The sequence below is a fragment of the Camelus bactrianus genome, chromosome 3 (assembly GCF_048773025.1).
Source record: "Camelus bactrianus isolate YW-2024 breed Bactrian camel chromosome 3, ASM4877302v1, whole genome shotgun sequence".
NCBI classification, from domain to species: domain Eukaryota; kingdom Metazoa; phylum Chordata; class Mammalia; order Artiodactyla; family Camelidae; genus Camelus; species Camelus bactrianus.
The window spans coordinates 106,969,227-106,994,596 of record NC_133541.1 but is presented as its reverse complement, the minus strand read 5'-3'; the positions used below and the strand labels follow the sequence as shown (position 1 = coordinate 106,994,596).

The 25,370-nt window shown below is 43.6% G+C and overlaps 1 protein-coding gene across 2 annotated transcripts in view; it reads right to left on the bottom strand.

Annotated features, from left to right (window-relative positions):
• Nucleotides 1-296: 296 nt before the first annotated feature.
• Nucleotides 297-25,370, bottom strand: part of AFAP1L1 (actin filament associated protein 1 like 1) — a 57,834-nt gene continuing 32,760 nt past the window's right edge. For both annotated transcript variants that reach the window (XM_074360907.1, XM_010956087.3), the window contains exons 9-19: nucleotides 24,198-24,290; nucleotides 20,948-21,029; nucleotides 20,552-20,704; nucleotides 19,235-19,446; nucleotides 18,424-18,569; nucleotides 17,715-17,787; nucleotides 16,057-16,168; nucleotides 6,941-7,105; nucleotides 4,789-4,967; nucleotides 2,694-2,822; nucleotides 297-866 (exon numbers count right to left, since the gene is read on the bottom strand). In XM_074360907.1, the coding sequence (XP_074217008.1) occupies nucleotides 843-866; nucleotides 2,694-2,822; nucleotides 4,789-4,967; nucleotides 6,941-7,105; nucleotides 16,057-16,168; nucleotides 17,715-17,787; nucleotides 18,424-18,569; nucleotides 19,235-19,446; nucleotides 20,552-20,704; nucleotides 20,948-21,029; nucleotides 24,198-24,290 (1,368 nt within the window). In that variant the 3' untranslated portion in view covers nucleotides 297-842. The remainder of the gene's footprint in view (nucleotides 867-2,693; nucleotides 2,823-4,788; nucleotides 4,968-6,940; nucleotides 7,106-16,056; nucleotides 16,169-17,714; nucleotides 17,788-18,423; nucleotides 18,570-19,234; nucleotides 19,447-20,551; nucleotides 20,705-20,947; nucleotides 21,030-24,197; nucleotides 24,291-25,370) is intronic.

The window sequence follows — 25,370 nt, the reverse complement described above, 5'->3', positions numbered from 1 at the left end:
GGTTTCTAACCATAGCTTCTTGAGCCTGAGTGCCATATAAATTAAGTAAGGGGCCTGATTGACAGCAAATGACCCTACCCTACAATGCCTGTAGCATCCTGTGGACATTAGAAATCCATACTCCTGTCACTTAGTGCCACTGTGAGCTTAAAATATGTCAGCTACTGAACCTCTCTGCCTAATTAACCTCTTTTTGCCAGATCTCTGACTTGAAAACATCCAAATCTGGGATTCTGGATTCTGTATCATGAGGATTCTGTAATCATGAAGAATGATTGTAGGATATACATGATCTCTATAGTTTTTGTTCATTTTTATGCAGGAGATAATTCTATTGATTTTTTTTATCCTATTTATCTTGCCCAGAGGTTATCAGTAATGCCCAACATGAATCCATTTGGCACAAGTGTGATTGGATAATCAAGTCTTGTCTCTTTACACTGCACCACTGATGCCTCAGCTCTGCCCTCCTTTGCCCTAAGGACTGGGAATGGGATGCTGAGAATGGGATGGAATGTCTTATTCACATGTGCTTTCATTTCTTCTTCAGAAAGGAAGGCAAAGACATTTAACAAAACCTTTACAACTGTGCAGATTTCTGTCTCCCTCCACCCCCTTTTCCACCTTCCATAAAGTTACAAGGTTGCCCTCCATTTCCCTCTTCTCTTCTACTTCTTCCCTCCCCATGTCCCCTATAATCATGCAGACGATAAAGGCTGGTCTTTTGGGTGCCCCAGAGGGTGTGGGCTATTTCCAGTCTTCCGAAGTCTCCTTGTGAAAAAGCATTTCTCTCTTGAATGGACAAGGTGATATTTCCTTTGGATGAAATCCTCATCTTCTTTCTAGGTCTTCTTCATTTCCCATTCCTGAAGTAGAGAAAGACAGAAAAAAATCAGTCTGTTGAATATTCTACTGTGACTTGTAGGATAAAACCATTCCACTGCACCTAATTATTTAAAGATCTCCATGGCCAGATTAGAGAGTCATAGGTCCTAATCTACTCTCATTCTTTGGCCTCAGGTAAGCCATACCTCCACACTGGGTCTCACCTCTAAGGGGACTCAAACACCACAGTTTGTCTTTTTCAAACAAGGAAACTGAGGTCCAGAAGGAGCTGGGGAGTGGAGACCGCATCAGTGCTATTCCCCAGCACTGTGACTGGTATAGGAGGCTGATAGGAGAGAAGGCAAGGCAGTTTAACAATAAGGGTGAGGACAGGCTGCTCACAGGGCCCTGTTCCTTCTGGGGTCATCTAGGAGTTCACCTGAGATGAACAATGAAGTCATGGCCAACAGTGAATGGCTTTTTACTCATATACAATCTATGGTGTTTCCAGCCAGCCCCAGAGGGGATAGTATGAACCGGGTTAGAAGGTGATGTTTAGAAAATTCTTGGTGGGAGAATTCTCCAGTCCCAACCTGTGCCTCTTGAGTCTTCACCATCTAGACTGTAGTTGCTCAGGGAAGTGACCTAAGTCATCCTTTCTTTTCCTCATCCTCCACATCCTCATCAGCAAATCCTTCAGCTCTACCTCCAAAGCCAGCTATTTCCTATCACCTCTACTAAACCTTTCTAATCTCTTACCAAGATTACTGCTTCTTACTGGTCTCTCATATTCCCTTATCATTCTCAGCATAGCCAGGATGGTCCTTTAAAAATGTAATTCATGACCAAAAATTCCTTGGTCAAAACTTGCCATTGACCTTCCATTATGTTAGAACAAAATCCAAAGGTCTTCCAATGGCCTGCAAGGATCAAGGAGAAGCAAACTACGGTTCATGGGCCATATCTGGCCTGCTACATGTTTTTGTGTGACCTGTCAGCTAAGAACAGTTTTTAGATTTTTAAATATTTGGAAAAATAATAATTTTTCACAACACCTGAAATTTATATGAAATTTAAGTCTCACTGTCCATAAACAAAGTTTTATTGGGATACAGCCATGTTCATCATTCATTTACATATTGCCTATGGCTACTTTCCTGCTCTGATGGCCAGGCTGAGTCATTGTGAAAGAGACCACGTGTTCCACAGTGCCTCAAATAGTTACTATCTGACTCTTTTCAGAAAAAGTTTGCCAGTGTCTGATCTGATCTAGATGATCTGGTCTTGGGCCAGTTACTTCTCTAGTCTCATATCCTAATGCTCAGGTATTTGTATTTTTAGGTCCACACTTTCTTATCTGCAATTCTGAAATGCAAAGAGCTCTGAAACCAAAATTTTTCTCAAGTGTTTTGGCACATACTCATTTGGTGACAGAACCTGACCTGAACTGATAGGAGGCTGTTTGTAATCTATTTCTTCCACATGGTGTGAATATTCACGTCTTGCTGTAGAATTATTAACGTGTTCACTTACAGGGTACCTCCTGAGAATTTGGGGTTTTTCATCATATATAGCATATGCACCATATTGTCTCTCTGAAATTCGAGAAGCTGTGAAACACTGCTGGCCCCAAGTTTCTGCAGGCTCAGAAACCAGAACTTGTTAGAACTATGTGTTAAGAAAAAGTAAACAGGTTCTGAATGAGATTTGAGCAAATCGTCTCTGAGCAAAGTTTGTGAGTTTTACTATTTGGATATATTGGCATTTCTCTGCCTTTCTCACTAGCTGATTTTTTGGTTCTTGGTGAGGTTCCATAGAAGGCAGGCTGCCAGATCTCTGAATTTTGATAAGCTTAGCTTTCGGGGTACCTTGGCTTTTTGTAGCACCCTTCCTTGGTTGGAGGTTACAATGGATGGGCTTCTCTTCCGCAGCTCAGAAACACAATTGACAGGGAGAGGTTGCTCTGGGGCGTTGTTCTGGGGTTTATTTGCAGTTTCCTGTTGATGATAAGAATAGTTACATAGGTGAGGTCTAGTGCTGGCTACTTACACTCAGCCTGCCCGCAAAAGAATGTAAGTAGAAGGTACTATGCAAACATTCTGGCATCAAACGGGTGGAAGATACCTGAGGGCCTTGGAATAAAGATAATGACAAAAATTACTAAAATTAAAGTTATTGAACACTCATTATACACCAAGCACTGCATAGATTAGCTAATTTAGCCTTTTGAAGCCTATAAAGCAGGTGCTATTGTTAGTCATCCTATTTTACAGATAAGGAAAATGAGATCAGGTCACTGCTCAAGGCCATACAGTTGGTGAGTGGGAAAGCTGGGATTCAAAACCCACAGTCCTGTCTCTTAACTTCTCTCCTATATTCCTTTGCATTTTCTACACTGCCTTTACCCCCTGTATTTTCCCAGTGTTTGCTTAGTACCTTACTGGATGTAATTCCTTTAGTGACATACTTAGAGTTAAGCCTGCAGAGAACTTAGAGAAGACTATTTGTCTCCAAAAGCCATCATAAGGATCAAAAGTGGAGGGAAAAGCCTGGAATGTGAATATCGGGGCATACTGGTGGGAGAAAGCAGCTTGGATGAGCAAACCACTTCTAACTCCCACCAGCCCTCTGTGACTTTGGGAAGTTGTTTTTTCCCTGGCCCTTAAACTCTTCATCTCTAATTGAGATTGGAAATGCTCCACAGAGAGGAAGTGTAGGGGTGGAAGAAACTTCTCTGACTTCAGAGTCATGAGGTGTGGTGTGACCTCAGACAACAATAGGAATACTGTTCCCAGTGACAACTCACACTTATTGGACTAGTTATTTCATCTGAGTCTCAATTTCCTTGTCTGAAAGCAGGTATAACATGTATTCATTTGACAGACATTTATTGCACTCCTACTCTATTTCAGACTGAAGAACCAGGTGTATAATGATAAACAAAACAGACACAGTCCAGTTCTTAGTAAAAATACAATCTAGTGGGGGAGGCAGGTAAGTAAGGACATGAATATATTTTATATACATGTATACAGATACATATATTCACACACAAATTGTGCTTAATGTTATGAGGCAGAATAACAGATGGGACTGTCAGTAATTTAGACCACTGGTTCCCAGATGGGGGCGATTTTGTCCTCCAGGAGACATCTGGCAATTCTGGAGACATTTTTGGTTGTCATAACTGGGCCTGGCCTGAAGCATCAGTGAATTTGGCATCAAATGGGTGCTAGGAATGACACTAAACATCCTGCAATGCACATAATAGTCCCTATAAAAAAGAATTACTGGTTTCAAGTGTCAGTAATGCTGAGGTTGAAATATTGATAAAGACAGGTCAGTGAAGTTCTCCCTGAGGATGTCCTATTCAAGAAGAGTTGCTGGGAAAATTAGAAGTAATGGAAGCAAATCCCTGAGGATGGCCTGGTACACTGGGGATCCTAGGAGAGGGCATGTGCTTGGTGGCTAAAGCAGGGCTCTGGAGTCAGACTTCCTGGCTTTGGATCTTGTCTCCCACTTAGCTGAGTGACCTTGAGCAAGACATTCAACATCTGAACCTTAGTTTCCTTAAAGTCTCAAATGGGGTGAGCACACATAATACTATGTCACAGACCTGTGAAGATTGTGTGAGATAATACAGGTTAAGATGCTGTACTGGCCTAAGGTAATTGATCAACACAAGTTTGTTATTATTGTCAATAGCTCCAAGGGCACTTCTAAGATCATATTCAGGATAAAAAGTCAAATGCTGGTGTTTCAGTGGAGAGAACACAGGCCAGAGAAGAGCTTGAAGAGTCCCCTTCATAGCTGTGCCACCTGTGGCATGTCTGCTCTCCTTGTGGGCCTCAGCTTTCTCATCTGTATATAGCATAACTCCTACCCCAAACAGTGATCATGAAGATCTGTAGCGTATGAGGGAGTTAAGGAGCAGCTCGCCTGGTGCAGAGGGAGTAGACTCACCCCACTTTTGTTCTTGCTGTTCACAGAGAGCCCCAGGGCTGGCCCCCCTGCCAGGGACTGCTGCAAACGCTCCTTCACAGCCACCAGCCGCAGCTCTAGGTCAATCCGGCGCTCCTCCTTCGCCCGACACTGAGCTTCCAGGGTGGCCAGGGCCTCCTCCAGACCCTTTAACTTTGCCCCTGTGTCCAAAGACATTGATGAGAAATAGCTGAGCCTGGCCTGGAAGCATCAGGGAGTTTGGCAGGACCTCAGGCCCTAGTCTGCCCTCCCCAAGGGCCTTTCCAGCCTCAGTCTTGGTGAAGGGATGGATTTTGGGCCTGGGGTTCTAGCTCCATGCTACGTTGTGTGGTTTTTACCTGCCCAGTATCCATTTCCCCATTCCGTTCTCATTCCTTACAGTTTGAATGGGGCTGACCTCACTCCTAGTTAAAGGGTTGGCACATAACTTAGACCCTGGCTCATAATTATATCTCCTTTTCTGGTCACAGTGATTGGTTTAGGGATCAAAGCTGGTCTAATCAGAGTGAATCTTGAAGTGTTTTGGGGGGCCTTTGGGAAGAGAAGCCTCTCTGCTGGGGTGGCTGCATGGATTGGATGAGGGCTAGAGTTGTGTAGCCTTTATACCACCACGAGGGACATAGAATGAAACCAGTGTAGGGGAAGGCAGAAGCAAGAACTAGAAAAGGCCTTGCTGTCACTGATCACTCAAGTTTCCCATTACGTTTTTCTTTTCATTTCTAAGCCAATTTGAGTTTGGTTTCTCTTTTAACAAAGAATCATGACACAGGGCTTTACATTGATCATAGACTCCTACTAGGATTTAGCTGCTTATTCAGTTTAAGCCAACAAAACTATGTTGTGCCAAGAGCTGTGTTGGATCTTACCAGGTTTAAAAATCAGTTCCATTGTTTGCCCTGAGGGAAGCTGCACTGGAGGTTTTTCTAGCAATGGTGGGTTTTAAAAATTCATTTGTTCATTCACTTGTTTGTTCATTCATTCATTCAGTAAATATTTATTGAGTGCTTACTACGTACCAGGCACTGTTCTGTGCCCTTGGGATATATCAGTGAACAAAATAGGCAAAGATCTTTGCCCTTTTGGAGCTTATAATTTGTGTGTGTGTGTGTGTTTGCGCGCACATGCGCGTGCATGAGACAGACAGAGAACAATGCGGTAAATAAATAATATGTTAAAAAGTGATATGCAATAGAAAAAAATTGAGCAGGACAAGTTGGACAGTCAAGTCATTCTGGTCCAAATCCTGGTTCTGACTCATAGTTCTTCATATTGAAACCAAACTGCATTTTTGTGCCTTCTTCCCATTGATTCTAGTTCCTAGACACACATAACAAATCTTTAAGCCAGAAGTTCTCAGTCTGAGGCTCATGTATTCCTGGGCAATCTATGGCTCCAGGAGCACATGAGCTCCTAAAATTGCTTGCAACATTGTGAACTGTGGGGATTTTCTCCCTTAGGAAACCCTCCATAGGTTCCATCCGATTCTCATGAGGCTGTATGACCCTGGACATATTCTATATAAGGAGAAGACCTCTATTCCCTCCAGATGTTCAGAAACCTCAGTCTGAAAGGGTGCTGAACTGCAGCTATAGAGAAAATTCAACAGAAACCTGGCAGGAAAGTGGGGTGCAGAGGAGCCCAGGGCAGGCAGGGCCTGCAGAGGCCATGGCCTTGGGTTTCAGAAGAGGATCCTGGCGAAGTGTCACTGTCCATCACTCCCAGTACCTAGCCTAATGTCTCACACACTTGGATGCTTAGCATGTATTTGTAAATGAGTGAGTTAATGTGGAGTTCAAAAGGATATGTCTTATTTCCTTAATTGTAAGGTACACTCTGTTTTTCACATTTTAACATTTCTATGATCAGATCTTATTTTACCACATTAAGTGTACACATTTGTGTTGCTTTTTCATCCCCTCACTCTAAAAGCATTTATTAAATTGGTGGTACTTCCATTAGTCAGGAGAGAGGAGGAGGAGGAGGAGGGAGAGGAGGGGGAGAGAGGAGGTGGGGGGAAGAAAAGGCGGGGAGAAGCCTACCTGTTCCTGGTAAGAAACCAGGTGGCTGGTGCAAGGGGAGGTGTCAAGGCTGAGGCCCCCCCTCCATGTGCTCAGGACCACACCCACATAGGTACCTGGGCTGTTCCGAATGGCCTCCTTTAGTTCCCTTTTTTCCTGTCGCAGTGCCATCAGCTCTGTCCGGATTGTCTCTTTCTCTTTCTCCAGCTTCTCTTTTTCTATCAGGTACCTCCTGGCATCCTCCTCAGCTCGGTTCTTACCGTACTTATACTGATGGGCACCTGCAGAGATGAGGCAAGAAAAGGCCCTCAGTTCTGACCCCTGTGAAGGTATTGGGTGGTGGTAGCTTCTCTCTCAATCTCTCCATCTATAAAACAGCAATATTTAGATCTATGCCCCTAGATACGTTTAGTGTGAGGGAAAGGGGACAGGGAGCCAAAGGGAGGCAGTAGAGCAGGGGGATGAGGAACAAGGGCATTACAACCAGACAGTCTGTTTTCTTTTGCCCTTTGCTGGTTGTTTGACATCAGGCAAAGCAGATGTGGTGTTTTTGTGCCTTCGCTTACGCTTTAGTTTCCTTGCTTGTAAGTATGGGTATTGGTCAAATTTACCTCTTGGCATTGTGAAAAGGACTAAGAGACAGACATGAAAAGTACCTAGTATGGTACTTGGCAAATAGTCAGTACTTGATAGATATTAGATATAATGTAAAACAAAATTTTTGATGCACACACTCTTTAGTTTTAAAAGGGCATTTTTATAGTTAACTCTATTATACATAAGACAAAGAGACAGCTACATATAACTCAGACTTGGGGCAAAAGTTAGGCATTGCTCATTTTATTACTGAGAGATCAGTGGAAAGAGAGGAACCTAGAAGTGTACTGTAGGCTCTATTCTATAGTGGACAGTGACAGGACATGGTTATGGCAAAAATGTATCAGCCATTTACTATATGCTAGGCCATTTATATGCATTTCTATTTAATCCTCACAAAAACTTACTATTAATATCTCTACTTTATCTTGAGGTATCTGACACAGAGAGGTTAGGTCTCACTGCTAATGATGGTAGAGCCCAGGTTTGAGCTCCAGGGTCCGTGCTGTGCAATACTGCTCTTGCTTGGGCAAGGCCAGAGTACAACCTCCCTGTGAAAGTTTTATTTTATTATTATTATTATTATCATTATTATTATTATTATTATTATTATTATTATTATTATTATTATTATTATTATTATTATTATTTTCTGCTACAGGCAACTACATGTAGTCCTCTGTAAGTGGGGTGTGGAGCAATTCCCACGGTTTGCTGATAATTGGGGGTCTTGTCTCTCCAGCTCTGTGGGGATTGCAATGGTCATCTATTACCTATGCCGAAAGTCAGTTCCTGCCACAACTACCCTGCAATTCAAGCCTCATTGTAAATAAAACATGGAACGCAGAGAATGGGATCCATGGCTCCTTCTACTTCCCAGATACACAATGGTATCCCAAGGGAGCTGGCACCCAGACTTTTGGATTTTGTAGACTGGTAAAATAAAAATAAGTAGAGAGACCAACAAAGGATTGTCAGCATTATTATACTGTATCAGATAAGGACCTTAAAACTACCAACTACCATCTATTATTCCCAGTATTTATAAAAAATAATATTTTAACATCCTGGCTTGAACACAAACAGAATGAATGTCATTTATATTGAATAGAATTAACTTTATGAAAAACTTCATGCACTGTGCTTATTTTTCTCATTTATTGCAGATGAGTGAAAATTGCCTCTGGGACCGAAACAGCAAGTAAACTCACCTTTGGGAGCCACCGCCCTGATCCTCGTTGATGTGTCAGCACCACGGAGAGCAGCTTATCTCACACCCAACCCGTTAGTGCTTGAGTCACTCAAATGGTGGTAAAGAAGCAAACTACGTTTTTTCTAATCGGTAAGTTCTGTGGGCCTCATAGTATTAGGGATAAAATGTTTGTTTCAGAACTGCCCAAGTACCTTCCAGAAAAATCTGGGCCTCCATAGTAAGGAAAAAAAAGGAATATTTAATGTCCAAGTTAGTAAGGTAACTAATGCACAAATGTAGTTATGTATCAGTACTTCTTTCCTTTTTATTGCTGAATAATCTAGGTGATTTTAGGGGGAGCCCTCCATTGTGTCTGCTGAGAAGTCAGCTGTTAATGTTATTGGGGATCCTTTGTAAGTGATGAATTCATTTTCTCTTCTGGTTTCAAGATCTTCTCCTTGTCTTTGGCTTTAGCATTTTGAGCATGATGTGTCTTTTGTGGATCTCTGTGCCTTTATCCTCCTGGAACTTGATTGAGCTTCCTTGTTGTGAAATTAATGATTTCAATAAATTTGGCAACTTTTCAGCCATTACTTCTTTTAAAATTTTTATGCTCCTTTCTCTTTCTTCTCTCCTAATACTCTCTTTATGCATATGTTAGTGCACTTAATGGTATCTCATATTTCTCTGAGGTTCTGTTCATTTTTCTTCATTCTTTTTTTCTCTCTGTTCTTTGGAATGCATAATCTCTATTGATCTATCTTCAGGTTTACTGATTCTTTTGCCACTTCAAATGTACTGTTAAGCCATTTGATAGGATGTTGTCATCTTGCCTTTCTTTACTTTTTTTTTTTTATTAACTGAAGTTCATACTTTATTAGATTTATTTAGATTTTACCTAATGTCCTTTTTCTGTTGCAGAATCCCACTTAGGCTGCCACATTACATTTAGTCATCATGTCTCCTTAGGCTCTTCTTGGCTGTGACATTTCTCAGACTTTTTTTTCCTCCCAGTTCAATTGAGATAATAATTGACATATAGCCATGTATGAGTTTAAGGTACATTGCATAATGATTTGACTTACATACATCATGAAATGATTATCGCAGTAAGTTTAGTGAACATCCATTATCTTGTCTAGATACAAAATTAAAGAAATAGAAAAAATTTTTTTTTCCTTGTGATGAGAACTCTAAGGATTTACTCTCTTAACAACTCTCATACAGCAGTGTTAATCATATTTATCATGTTGTACATTACATCCCTAGTACTTATTTATCTTATAACTAAAAGTTTGTACCTTTTGACTACTTTCATCCAATCCCCTTCCTCTCACCCCTACCTCTGGTAACCACAAATCTGATCTCTTTTTCTATGAATTTGTTTTTGAACTAAATTTGACCTATAATACTGTGTTAGTTCCTGGTATACAACATAGTAATTTGATGTTTCTATACATTTCAAAATGATCACCATGTAGTTATCATGTTACCATCTGTCACCATACAAAGATATTATATAATTATTAACTATATTCCTTGTACTATACATTTAATGTCCATGAATCATTTTATAACTGGAAGTTTGTACCTCTTAATCTCCCTCACCTCTCTCCTCCCCCTGACTCCCTCCCCTCTGGCAACCACCTGTTTGTTCTCTGTGTCTTTGACTCTGTTTCTGTTTTGTCATGTTTGTTTGTTTTGTTTTTTAGATTCCACATATAAGTGAAATCATATGTATTTGTCTTTCTCTTGACTTATTTCACTTAGCATAATACCCTCTAAATCTATCTATGTTGTCACAAATGGCAAGATTTCATTCTTTTTAATGGCTGAGTAATATTCCATTATGTGAATATGTGATGTGTGTATATGTTATATTCTTTATCCACTCATCTATTGATGGGCATTTAGGTTGCTTCCATATTTAGTTATTGTAAATAATGCGGCAATGAACATAGAACATATATCGGTGTTTTCATTTTCTTTGGGTACATACCCAGAAGTAGAATTGCTGGGTGTTATGGTAGTTCTATGTTTGTGGAACCTCTAATTTACACTCCCACCAACAGTGCATAAGAGTTCCCTTTTTTCCACGTCGTCACCAATACTTGTTAATTGTCGTCTTTTTGATAATAGCCATTCTGACAGATGTAAGGTGATACCTCATTGTGGTTTTGATTTGCACTTCCGTGATGATTAGTGATGTTGAGCATCTTATCATGTGCCTGTTGGCCATCTGTAAGTCTTCTTTGGAAAAATGTCTATGGTCCTATGCCTATTTTTAAATTGTGTTTCGGTACACATTTTAGAGTTATTTTTTCTAGTTCTGTAAAAAATGCCATTGGTATTTTAATAGGGATTGCACTGAATCTGTAGATTGTCTTGGGTAGTATGGTCATTTTATTCGCTATTAATTCTTCCAATCCAAGAATATGGTATATCTTTTCATCTGCTTGTGTCATCTTCAATTTCTTTCATCGGTGTCTTATAGTCTTCTGAGTTTTTACCTCCTTAGATTTATTCCTAGGTATCTTATTCTTTTTATGTTTTTAAAATTAAAAAAATTTTAACTTCTTTATTTTTTATTTAAAGATTTTAAAATTTTTATACAATTTTTAAAGGTTACTTTCCATTTACAGTTACTACAAAATATTGCCTATGTCCCCTGCATTGTACAGTACACCCTTGAGCCTGTCTTACTTCACTTAGCATAATGTGCACCATTTTGCTGCAAATGGCAAGATTTTGTTCCTTTTTAATGGCTGAATAGTATTCCATTATATATATTTTCATCTTTATCCATTCATCTGTTAACTTAGGTTGTTTCCATCTCTTGGCAATTACAAATAATGCTTCTGTGAACATTAGGGTGCATGTATCTTTTCAAATTAGTGTTTTTGTTTTTTTTTTTTTCAGATATATACGCAGGAGTGGAATTGCTGGGTCATATGGTAGTTCTATTTTTAATTTTTTTGAGAAACTTCCATACTATTGTCTACAGTGGCTGCACCAATTTACGTTCCCACCAGTGCATGAGGGTTCCCTTTTGTTCACATCCTTGCCAGCATTTGTTATTTGTAGACTTTGGTAATAGCCATTCTCACAGGTATGAGGTATCTTATTGGGACTTTGATTTGCATTTCCCTGATGATTAGCGATGTTGAGCATCTTTTCATGTGCCTGTTGGCCATCTGCACTTCCTGTTTGGAAAATTATCTCTTTAGTTCTTCTGCCCATTTTTCAGTCGAGTTGTGTGTATTTTTGATGTTGAATTGTATGAGCTATTTGTGTATGTTGGATATTAATCCTTATCAGTTGTATCATTTGCAAATAGTTTCACCCATTTGCAAGTAGGTTGTCTTTTTGTTATGTTGATGGTTTCCTTTGCTATGCGAAAGCTTTTAAGTTTAATTAGGTCCTATTTGTTTATTTTTGCTTTTATTTCCTTTACTTTAGGAGGGGGATCCAAAAAAATATTGGTTTAATTTATGTCAGAGTGTTCTGCCTATATTTTCCTCTAGGAATTTTAGAATATCCAGTCTTACATTTAGGTCTTTAATCCATTTTGAGCTTAGTTTTGTATATGGTGTCAGAGAATGTTCTAACTTCATTCTTTTACCTGTAAGCGGTCCGGTTTTCCCAACATCACTTGCTGAAGAGACTGTCTTTTCTCCATTGTATATTCTTGCCTCCTTTGTTATAGGTTAATTGACTGTAAGTGCATGGGTTTATTTCTGGGCTTCTGTCACATTCCATTGATCTATGTGTCTGTTTTTATGCCAGTACCATACTGTTTTGATGACTAGCTTTGAAGTCAGAGAGTGTGATTCCTCCAGCTCTGTTCTTTCTCAAGATTGTTTTGGCTATTTGGGGTCTTTTGTATTTCTGTACAAATTTTAGAATTATTTGTTCTAGTTCTGTGAAGAATGTCACTGGTGTTTTGATAAGGATAGCACTGAATCTGTAGATTGCCTTGAGCAGTATGGTCATTTTAACAATATTGATTCTTCCAGTCCAAGAACATGGTGTATCTTTCCATCTATTTGTGTCATCTTCAATTTCTTTAATCAGCATCTTACAGTTTTCAGCATATAGACCTTTTACCTCCTTAGTTAGATTTATTCCCAGGTATTTTATTCTTTTTAAATGTGATTCTAAATGGGATTGTTTTCTTAATTTCTGTTTCTGATAGTTCATTGTTGGTGTATAGAAATGTAACAGATTTCTCTATATTATTTTGTATCCTGCAAATTTACCAAATTCATTGATGAGCTCTAATAGTTTTTTGGTGTCTTTAGAATTATATATGTCTAGTATCATGTTTTCTGCAGACAGTGACAGTTTTACTTCTTCACTTTCAGTTCCTTCCTTTACTTCTTTAAGCATGGTTTACCTTAGTTCTTTGAACATATTTACAAAGGATGCTTTGAAGTCTTTGTTAAATTCTACATGTGGGCCCTCTCACAGGCAGTTTCTGTTACCTGCTTTTTTCCCTCTGCATGGGTAACACTTTCCTACTTCCTTGCATGTGTCATAATTTTTTTTTGTGAAAATCGGACATTTTAGATAATATACTGTAGCATCTCTGGATATACTGATCGCCGACCCCCAGCAGGTTATTTGTTTGTTTAGTGGCTTAGCTGGCTCTTTTAGTGAAGTACATTTCTCACTGCAGCTGAATCCTTTGATGTTGAGCGTCAGCGGGTAGAGCCTTGGGCATGTGCACGGTCACCCTGGGAGAACAGTGGTCTTAGCAGGGCTCTCTCTGGTTCTCTTTCTGATCTTTCTGTTAAGTTGCCTGACTTTACTGGCAACTTAATCACACCGAGGTGTTAGGCTCCGCTAATTGTCAGCTGATTGCTCTATTGTTTTTGACAATGTCCTGGATCATCATTTGCTCTACATTCTGTTCCAACTAAAGTCAATTCTTTTGAAGGAGAGCTTTGAAATTCTTTGTTTTTATGACCTGCCTTTCACCCTAGGCAAAATCTCTGAGTCACTGTTCTGAATCTAGGGATAGGAACAATGGCCTGCTTCCCTTGGCGTGACACCTCTGTTTTATGAGCAGGATGCTGGGTGGGGAAAGTAACCTCTCATCTTAGCTTGCCTCTCCCACTGTGGAACACCTGCCTTATAAGTGAGCTGGGGTGAGGGCAGTTGGCTCCCATATCCTTGGCCTTCCCTACCTGGGGTCAAGCCTCTGCCCTATGAGTGGGGTCTGGGTAGTGAAGGGAGCTTCCTACTTCTGGGCTGCACTCACCTGGAATTTAGCATCTGTAACACATAGTTGGGGATGATGAGAAATGCTGGTGACAGCTCTTACTGGGGAGATGCTGCAGATCTTGACTGGGAACTAGGAAGAGAGAACCCCAATTTCCTGTCCACACCTGCCTAGAGTAAAGAGTCTGTCACACTGAGCTGGGAAAAGGGTAAAGGAGTGGGTTGTGGCTCCAACACTACAAACTCTCACTGTTTTTTTTTTTTTTACTGAGATTTAGTAAATTTTCTGGAATAAATCTTCATTTGCTATATGCCTTTAGGACAGTTTCTAGAGATTTTAAATGACTGTTTCATTTAGTAACTTTCACCAATTATGGTTGTTTTTCTGGGAAATGGGTCAGTGGAGCTTATCATGCAACCGCTTTTCTCAGTAATCCCCTTGGTTCCCATGATTTCTGTTTTCTTGTATTCATGTCCTCGTGCAGTCCCCTCCCACACTCGATAGGGCTGACCTATATAACCATTAGGTTATGGCAGAGATGATCACAAAAGCTAGTTCACGAAAACATTGCAGCTTCTGCCCTGTGCCACCTTCCTGGGTCACTTGCTCTGGGGGAAGCCAGCTGTCTTGTCATGAGGACAGGCAGCCCAGTGGTGAAGTCCCCATGACAAAGAACTGAGGCCTCTTTCCAAAAGGCAGCACAAACTTGCCAGGCGTGCAAGTGAGCCATCTTGGGAGCAGATCCTCCAATATGTTCAGCCTTCAGATGACTTCACGTGACCAGCTGACATCTTGACTGAGACCTCACGAGAGACCGTAAGCCAGAACTGCCTAACTAAGCTGCTCCAGGATTCCTGACCCACGGAGACTGTGACAGAACACAAACTTACTATTTGAGCTATTAAACTTTGGATAATATGTTATGTAGCAGTAGGTAATTAATACATGATCTCTGGTAAGACTCTTCTGTTCTGTTCTTCAGTTTCTTCATCTGAAAAACGTTGGACTAGATCCATCTGTCTGTAAGGAGCCAATGATTCCATAGTGGTGGGTCACAGACTACAACTGTGTGGGGCCAAAGTTAGGCCAAGTGGGCCTCCTGACTGCAGCCAAAGCAGCTCTGCTTTTCTCTCTCTTATAAACTGGGCTTTGGTGTAAGATTTGAGTTGAAGAGTCTGTTTTTGTCATCTTTGTTGTTAGGGTTTTTTTTTCTTTTTAATATTTTGTAATTTCTTTAATTTTACATGCTTATTTCGATTTAGTTTCCAGTTCTGAAAAGGCGCTTTCCATAAGGCCCTGTATTTCCAGTGTCCATGAGCACAGAGAGGAAGGAATGTTACACAACAACCCTCTAATTGTTCAGAGGGGAAATTCAGAGCCAGAGAGAGGAGGGGACTTTTCCAAAGTTACATAGCAATTTAGTGACCAAGTGAGGAATCCTAGAAGAGATTATCTATTCTAATGAAATGGAGATATTATAAAGAAAAGTATTTTAAAAAATAAATCTTCAAAAGCAAAGACTAGAACTTTGTTCAGGTGTGGGGGAAGAAAGTTAAAGCAACAAATAAAAGACTCTTGGAACATGCTGTCCTACAGGAAGCTGGCTTGATCATAAAGATAAATCATACAGGAGTAGAAGTTATTGTTGGGAACCAAAGAAAATTTACTGTAGGGTTGTCTGGCATACTTAGTCATGACTGAGCAGTGTGGCAAACAGGCAATTCAGTAAGCTGTGGGGTGCAAGGCAGAGCTTGGGCTGGGACACAGGAGAGCTGTGCATGTATATATGTATGGCTTTATGTATTGTTAAATTTATAAAAAATAGTTGCTGATATTAAGAAACAAGTAGATTTCACATAAAAGTCTAGCTTTCTGGTCCATTTTGAATAATTGGCAAATCTGGGCTGGCTCCGCTGCATAGGGGCCTCAGCTGGAGCCGAGTAGTGGCTGTCGTAGAGCTGGGGTCTGAGCACTCCACTTTACTGCAGCGTCCCCCAACCCATTTCCGGTCTTTCCCCTCTAAGGCCGCCTGCCAGCTGCCCCTTATCACTCTGCTTGTGCTGTTATTATTTTTTATGGTAGAGTATTTTCTGACACCTCTCTTCACTCATTTATTTACACGCCTGAGCCCTGGAGGGCTCTGATTTTGAGACAGCCCCCTACCCTCCCCGGCCACCTTGAAGTGTTTCCCTCCCTTCCTCCCTTCACAGAGAACTCACTGGAGGCATGGCGCTTGACTTTGACCTGCGGGTCCACCCGATGGGACTTCTCACTGCAGGACGAGGCGTGGCGCTTGACCTGGGCTCCAGAGGGACGCTCAGTCTCCTCGTCCTGGGCGGGAGATGAGGGGAGAAGCTGAAGTGCAGGCGGGCTCAGGGTCAGTGCAGGTGCCTTCTGGTGCACACTTGGTGGCTGAGTGCTGTGCAGCCTCTGAGATCTTGGCCTTACATTTTGAGATGTGCACCCTCAGCAATGTATAAACCACATGCATTAGTAGTGTATCATTTGAAACTCATACCTTCCTGAGGGGGGCAGCAGAAGGCATCCCTAAACTGGAATTTCTGCTGAGAGGAAGATTAGGAGGTTTCAAGAGACTGTGGGTGACCATATTTGATTTATCATAGATATTTTTGTCCTCACATCATTTGGACATAGCCTTCAGATTTTCGGAATTGCTAATATAGAGTCTTTAGTTAAAAAAAAAAAGTCATGGATGAGATCAGCCAATGGTAGAAGTGACATAACTTAATAAACTGGCTCTGTATTTGTGCATGAAGAATACTGAGAACACTCAAAATCTTGTCAAACTCGGGAAACCATGAGTGGAATATGATAATAATGTAATATAATGATATTGATAACAGCAGTACCGTTTACTCCTCTGTATAAGACCTTCCAATGTCTAGGTACTGTGCTTAGTTCTTTCCATAAAGTATTTCACTTGGTTCTTGCAATAGTCCTGTCAAATAGGTTTTATCATATCCACGTGGAGCCAGGAAGTGAGGACCAGAGAAGTGAACCCCAAGGTAACTTGGACTCAGCCCTGAGTACAAAGTTCATGTCCTTAAGCACTAAGCTTTCTCGCTACTAAACTCTGCAGCTGAGAAAAATCTCATGCTGCATCTGGTGGTTTGTCTGAGTCTAAAGAAGGACCATGTAAACAAAAGGATGGCTGAAGAAGCTTCTAGCACAGGGAGTCCTGGAGGTGAGAGGTGAGAGCTCAGAGAGTCATCCAGCACTATCTGAGGCAGAGGTCCTGGCCCACAGACACATCTGATTTCCTTGGCAGCTTGATTGCCCTTCTCTCTCCCCTCAACCTGTGAGGCCTGACCCACCCTCCATCGTCTGATAAGAATGTGGTCTTCTAGCTCTTCTGTGGGAGGAGAAGACACAGGGCATGCTACCTGTATGGGATGTGTGATGGCTACAGAAGCCTCACTGTAAATTAGTAAACTGGCATCTCCTTGGTTTAGTGAGCAAGACAGGGAGACTGTCCTGGTTGCTGAAGCCCAGAGTGTGGATGCCACCAGGTAAAGGCCTGAGGGGGCAGCCACCCAGTTATCATTCCCCTGAGACAGCACTGATTCAGCAGTGTTGGTTCACAGAGTGGCAAAAAGGTGGACAGCCCTCCCCTTTACAGCTTGCAGAGCCCTTCTTCTTCTTGGTCAGGGGATCTTTCCACTGCACTGCCCAGCCTCTCATACCGGGGATTCCTCCTCCTGAGCCATGGTCTATGGCAAGGAGGCCCCTTCTCCCCCACCTTCTAGCTGCTGGTTAAATGAAAAATGATCTCTGAGGCAAAGGAAAAAAGAAGTGAGGGAGAGGGAGAACTAACAAGTGACCTTTGCTACATTCCCGAAGTCCCAAGGGACCATACCTGCATCTTCTCATAAGGAACATCATCATAGACTCGGGGCTCAGGCCACTGATCCTGGCAGGATCTTGCATATCTAGAAAATACAAGGGATGATGATGATGGTGACAATGACACTTTGCAGCTTGCAGTGCTTTCCTCTCCACTCTCTCATTTGACTCTGGCAGCAGCTTATAATGGAGATCAGAAGGTTAGTGATAGCAACCATGCCAGGCAGCACTGGGCCATTGCTGTGTTAAGGGCTTCATAGGCAGGGACCCACAGGATTCTTACAACAACCCGGGAAGCAGGTTAGCCATTGCCTCCATTCTGTAAATATGAACACAGGACTCACGCTGGCAAACAAAAGCGCAAGCTGTTGGTTGTGATAGAGCTGTGATTCGAATCTGGCACTTCTAATAGCAGACCCCGCATACCAGCCTGGCCACAGGCTCAAGGGTATGGGAACCTAAGAGCCCAGGTCACTGTGCAAAAGGGCTTGTCCTTTCTGGCTCATTCCATCCATAGCATCCCCCAACCCTGGGCTACCTCTTTAGCCAGCTCACTCCTGCCTGCTGGGAGAGGAAGGCACCCACTCTGACTTCTGGAGGAAGCAGCCTTCCTCAGCCCTTCCTCCCTCCTCTCCGAGTCCCAAGGCTGGACTCCGCCTCTGAGAGGGACCCGAGACAGGAAAGGTTGTGGGTGGCTGTGGACCGTGGGGTGCAGCCCTTACAGGAAGGAGTTGCGCCCCGCACTGACGATGCTGGTTAAGGTCTCCACATCCACGTAGTCATAGTGCAGAGCTTCGGGAGTGACTTTGGAACCCATCTCCACCAGCAGCAGCCCCAGCCAGCGGCCCATGTCCTCTGAACAGCTAGCCTGGGGGAGAGGAGGCACAAGCCGAGTTCACGCTGGCACCATCAGGGACTCTGGCTACCCGCTCACTTCAACCAAACCCATATTCATATAGTATCAGTTATGTACCCAATACTTAGGGATCCAAGAGGAGCAAGACTGGAACATGCATCCAGAAACCTAAGTGGCTCCCACCTTCCTTCTGTTTAGGTCTCTGCTCTTAATGCCACCTCCTCAGAGAAGCCCTCCCTGACCACCTCTCTAAGACACATAGTGTCACTATCCTCAGAGTCTTCCTGACCATTTGTATATGAAAACAAAATTTGGGTATTCTCTGAATTTTAAAAAAAATTTACTTTTTATTAAAACTTAAATAACTACCCCCTCACATTCCAGATAAGGAAACTGAAGGCAGAGCAGCCACATGCTTTGTTCAAAGCTCCACAGAGGATCAATGGGCTCTTGGTCTTTTCCTGAACTAAGACCCAACCTCTTGGTCTTATTTTCTTTGCCCAGTACTTACTGCCACTCTCAGTTCTTAAATTTAAGGAAATAATGACTCTGTAAGTCACATTTTATTTTTGGTAGTTTAGTCCCTGTAATGTCAGTAGCAAGGTCCCCAGGACAAAAGCCAGTGCCCAGGCCAGAGCTCCTCTCAGCTAGGAACAACAAGGATTTTCTCCTCTCACCTCCAAGATGGCAACCTCCTGCCGGTTGCGCAGGATCCTGAAGGCAAATGGGTGTCTGGGCCCAAAGCCTGGGGCCACCTCACAGCCACGGAGGGCAATGGCGTTCACGTGGGTCCGCAGGTCTGTGCGGTCCTTATGGAAATACAGGGTGTTGCGCTTTAGGCGGCACCAGCGTTCCTTCCAGCTATGGTTCACCAGCACATTCAGATAACCTAGGAGGGGGAGACCAGAGGTGTGACCTCCCAGTAGCCCTGGGGGATGCAAGTCTAGGTGCATGGGTCTGCACCCCAGGGACAGGGTGCCTGGACAACCTTGTGCTCTAGCTGAAAAAAAGGCCTTCTGAATCCTAAATCAGCTCACTCCTGGTCTATGATCTCAGGCATCCTCTTCTCTGGTTTCAGTTTCCTGTCTGAAATGGGGACTGATAATCATATTTGTACATCCCTACACAGCCTTTAGACCCATACTAAGCTTGGTGAAAAGGGAGCTACTATATAGAATGAATAAAAGACACAACTCTTCCTCTTGCCTTTCCTCCTAAAATACCAGAACTGTTACTAAAGACAAAATAATGGGTGATGCTGACACCTGGTGGCAGCACGTGGGAACAGAAACATCTGGCCAAGATAAAAGAATTATCAAACCCATGAGGTACAGACCGAAGACTGCCGAGTTTAAAATTCCCTCTCAACATTTTAGGTTTTAATTTATTTTTTTACCGTAATGTGTCCTGATTCACTTACAAAATATTTCTTTATAGCCATGTACTTCTATAGTATTTTTTGAGGTTAGTAAACTATTACTGCATATCTAGAATATACGATTTTCTATTGGATTCCAGTACATGGAACAATGCATTTAGGTAAACAATATGTTTTTCCTTCCAAACCACTTTTAATTCACTTTGAATGCATTTATGATGAAAAGTACTTAAATATTTTTATCCAAGAAATATCTTTCAAAGACTCGGCTGTAACTTACATACCTGGCATATTATATACCAGGAAGTAAGATACTGTCCTCTTGTCATGGTGGAGGAAACTGAGGCCCAGACATGGGCAGTGATTGGAGCTAAGGTCACAGGGAGTATAGAAATAAGGGACTCAGATGGCTTTTCCTTCTGTTTGGAGTCAGGGCTTCATGGAGCAGTGATGGAAGGGTGTGGATTATTGATGGAGTGGGGGTTAGCCATTCAGTAGGAGGATTCTGTCCTCTGCCTTGGGAGTGAGGTGGATGAGGCCTGGAAGGTCTCCTGGTTTGGCTCCAGGACTCATCAGCAGGGTCTGAATTCTCCTCCTCTGCATGCCTGGTACCCACCGCAGCACGGAACCTCCTCTTCAGTGGAGGATATCTGCAGGTCATCGGCAAGCGCCTTCTTCTTGGAGAAGCTGATGATGCGGTTGATCTTGCGGCCTGCAGCCCTGCTCATTGAACCCTTCAGCTCAGCCAGGCTGCTCTTCTTCCCTTTGCCTGTTGCCATGGAGATGAGTTAGGGGAGGGGAGGGAGCCCGAAGTTCAAGATCCACCCATCCTTAGCCTTCCCAGCAGCCTTTCAGCCTGTACACAGGGCCTGGCCTGCAGCTTCAGTTATGGACAGGCCAGGTCACATCACCCAGGTCTCCAGAGTGTTCAGGACTTGCTCTGCACTGTGTGCCCATGGCAAGACCCTCCTAGCTCTGGCATTCTCCCGACTGAGCCCCCACAGGCTCCTACCATGTTCGCGGCCAAGGGTGGAACAGTTGTCGCCCATGCCCAGGCTGTCAGAGTCTGAGGTCTGCTTCTCTTGGGATAGCCTCTGGGGATGGACACAGACAACCTTCCATCAGTGGGTGCACTCAAAAAGTCTCCCTTTGTTGGTTCAATCTCCCCCTGACCCTGGTGCATAGGGTTAGCTAACAAATATTTGTCAGCAACTGTCATGTGCCTGATACTGTACCAGGTATGAGGAGGACAGTGATAACTTAGGATGGCTGTGTATTCCAAGTACTCGCAGTTTGCTTAGGGAGTGAGGTAATTCATTACAGTAGACTCAGATAAGTGTCCTAGGAGTTTGGACTGTATTTGGTGCGTGATGGGGATCTGGGAAGGTATTTAAGTGGCACACTAATGTAATGAAGTTGGTTTGGAAGTTGGTTCAGAAGTTAGCTCCAGCATCATCATATGGGATGGATAAGAGAGGCAAGACTAGAAGCAAAAGAGGCACTTAGAATGTCATCTTGGGAAAGATGAGACTTGACATGGGGATGAACCAAGATGTCAGTGAGGATGGAGAAAAAGAGATGATTTGGCATTTTCAAAATAGTCATGACAGGACTTGGTGACCAATAAATATGAGTGGTGATGAGAGAGGAGTCCATTACAATCCTAACTTGGGTGGGGTATAGCTCAAGTGGTAGAACACATGCTTAGCATGCACAAGGTCCTGGGTTCGATCCCCAGTACCTCCTCTAAAAACAAACAAACAAACAAACAAACAAACAAACCTAATTACCTGCCCCCCCCAACCAAACCAAAACAAAAAGAATACTCCAAAAACCCCCCAAAACAATCCTAACTTGGATGAGAGGATAGTAAAGACACACAGACACATATATATACAAACCATGGTAACAACTTCATTGCCAGCCAACATTATTTCCACTCATTATGCCAACTCTGGACCAATCATCCATCCATCCATTCATTCATACAAGGTCAGTTAAGTGCCTGCTAGGTATTATGGGGAGGTAGTGCAGCATAGTCAGATGGACCTTGGAAGAAATGATGTCTCTACTACCACCTATCAGCTGTGGGAATTTGATAGAATTCTTTCATCTCCCCAACGTTTGGTTTTCTCATGTGAATTACACCCCTTTCAGTGGGCTGCTGTGTGGGCTCCCTGCAACAGGGAGCCGGCCCAAGTGAAATTGTAAGGCCAAGGGATTGCATCATTTCTGACACCTGTGTGGCATGCTGCCCTCTTACTTTAAGAGGCTAAACTTTGCCAGCCAGATTCAGGACAAGATTAAAATGACACTCACGCACTTAAAAAAGTGAATTTACAGCTCTGAGGCCCCTAAACCTTTTCTGCCGAGGACCTCTGAGACCAGGCTCAAGGATACTCAGTACTGCGGGGCAGGGGAAGTAATAGAGGCCGTGTGCTTCGCCCAATTTTCAAAGGCTGGAAAAATGGCAACTATCAGAAATGGGACGGAACTGTCAAAAGTATAAAAAAAATCACCCCGTAAATGTGAAACAGAAGTTATGGTTCTGTTTGTTCTGTGACAGGGTACAGATGGTAAGTTTTTCATTAAGATAGAAGGCAAATAGAAAGGAACACTGTAAGTACTTTGGAATTGACTTAATGATGATGGCATTTCAATCACAGCAGTCCATGGAGAGACAGAGCCACCAATACCACGTCTTCACTCCCACTCTTCTCCAAAAATACCACCGTGAGCATTTTGATTACTCCTGTACACTCAGCCCCAGGAAGGTTCAGCTCTACAGGCTTGCGCCTTCCTCCTCTCTCCACAGCGTCTGAACTTCACCACAGCATGCACCTGCAGGTGTGTACATAAACACACTCTCACACAAGCTCGCACTGTCAACACTGCTCTCCTCAGGCCCCACTAAAGGCAAAGGCCAAGTGAGCACAGGTGGAGGACCCTCTCCTAATGACTCTGCTGACCCCACCTTTGCTTTTGCTGCTCCCTTCCCTTGCAGCCCCTGTCCCTTGGCCTAACCTTTGCTCCAGTGCAATCTTGCCCATTCTTTAAAGCTCAACATAGGTGCCCATCCCCGCCCCCTGCCCTTGCCCCACCAGCCAGCATGAGCCCCTGTCTCCTCACTACAGCTTTCCTGGAGACTCTTAATAGGGCCGACATGCTTCCCTTCTCTCCAAAGCCAGCCACACTGGCCTCTTTACATCCATGCTTCCTCTTCCTCCAGGGCCTGTTCCCTTTGCTTGGAATGCCTTTTCCATCCCCTCACTTACTCATTTTTCACCGTCATCTGAAATGTGCTCCCTCAGGGAAGCCTTCCTTGACCCTAAGACAAGAGCAGCCCCCTGGCATATGCTCCCAGGGTACTTGGTACTTTGCCCTCCAGGCAGTTACACAGCCTGGCATTTCTAAGTCTGTGTGATGACTGGATTCATGTCTGAACCCCTCCCCAGGAGGGCAGGGGTTGGGCCTGTTGCTGTCAGGGCTGCACCCCGTGCCTAGCAGAGAACCTGATGCACGGCAGATGCTCACTAACTACTTGTCTAGTGGAGCTCAGGTAGCTCCCATTGAAAGGCAGGGTGGCCAAATCAAGAGCCAGGCTGGCTGGGTGTAAATCAGCTAGCTAGCTCTGTTTCTTATTCACTATGTGGCCTTCGGCAAACCTCTTTGCCTTGGCTTCCTCTTCTGAAAATGTAGTTCATCAAAGAGTTGTTACAGAAATTAAATTAGGCAATACATATAAAGCATTTAGAACAGTGCCTGCCACACAGTCATATTTTCTGTAATGCTAGCCTTTATCATGTCGTGTGAGACCCATGTGTGTGGGTCTTAACCCTCCTCCTAGGATTTGGGGCTGAGTCCTTTGATCACCCAGAGTACCTGGTGAAGCATAGGTGTTAGCGTGTATGTGCCAGTGGCCTGACCGACTGTGAAATGACTGCTTCACTCATGTCCCACTGGGGCACGCTCCTTCTCTGACACATTTCAATTTAGTTTTCATGGCTCTGTTCAACCTCCTCCTGTCCTGACAGGGTAGTTGCCCCCTCCTCTGGCTTGTACTGCACCTTGGTCATGGGCATTCATTCATTCATGAAATTCAGTAGACATTATTGATTGCCTAATGTTGTGTAAGCATTCAGGGCTCATACGATATCAGTGTCAGTGCCTGGCGTTGCCACCAGCCTTCAAGTCCCCTGGGGCAAAGTCTGTGCTGACTCCCCACTTCTGCCCCAGAGGGGACCTTGTGAAGACAGAGGTACCTTGTCCAGGTCCAGCTTGCACAGGAGGACTGGGGATCTGGGCACATCTGCCCCCTCAGCGCCCCCAACGGGCTTGCTGACCTCTCTGATGACCTGTGGAGAGGACACGTATCTGTGATCAGATGGGCAGAAACGGTGTGGAAGCGAGAATGGGATCTGTGTGGTCAGGGCCATCGAGCAGAACAGTTGGGGTTGATGTGGCCTCTTGCCACACATGTGGGGCAACGTCAGGATCTGAACAGGCTTTCTCCTGTGCCTGTCGCTTGAATTGAAAAGATAAGGAGCTGGGAGCCCAGAGGCTTGGCTTCTAGACCTGGTGCCACTGCTAGTTAGTTGTGTGGTGTTGGGAAAGCCATTTCTCTGCTCTGGGTCTTGGTTTCCCCATCTGTTACATGGGGATGTTACCGGTCCTCTGTTTACCTCCTTGGGTGTGTGAAGACTGGTGAGGTGATGGGTGTGAATGGCCATGTTAACCAGGATGCCCTGCACATGTGTGAAGGACTCACTTCTGTGACCTTTCCAACAACCTACACAGGGCAGCCGGGGTTATTCTCTCCATTTCAAAGATACGGAAACTGAGACCCCAAGGCATTCACCCAAGGTTACACAGCACAACCATCCAGATTATGAAATAATAACGTACCACTTGTTGCTCATCTGTCAGATGGGTTTGCATGGATTATCTCATTGTATCCCTACAGCAGCCTTTTGGGGCAGGGGCTCTGATCCTCAAATTACAGATGAGGATGATGAGGCTCTGAGAGGTGAAGCTGTGGTTGCCTGCCCTATCTTCTGGGCTAATGGCCTCCTGCGATTGGGATGTCAAGGCAGGCCTCTTAACTCTGGGTCTAGGGCTTTTTCTTCTGACCCACTCAGCCCTTGGAGGACAGAGCCTCTGCCCCACCCTCCCCCAGCAGACAGGTTCTCTTTCTTCCTTCCCCTCCTGAGACAAAGGCAGTAATGAGAAACAGTAAACATCCCAGTGGGAGAGCTGGTTATCACAGGAAGGAAGGGAGGATGGGGAGAGGGGAAGGGTTTGGTTTCTTTGTTCCAGTAGGAAGATCAGAGGAGGAGAGAACTGCAGAAAAGGCCTGGCGCAGGGGCTTCACCATCACTGCCCAGTAAATCCTGACAGTTGTTGAGCACTTACTGTCTGGAAGACCTTGTCAGGTA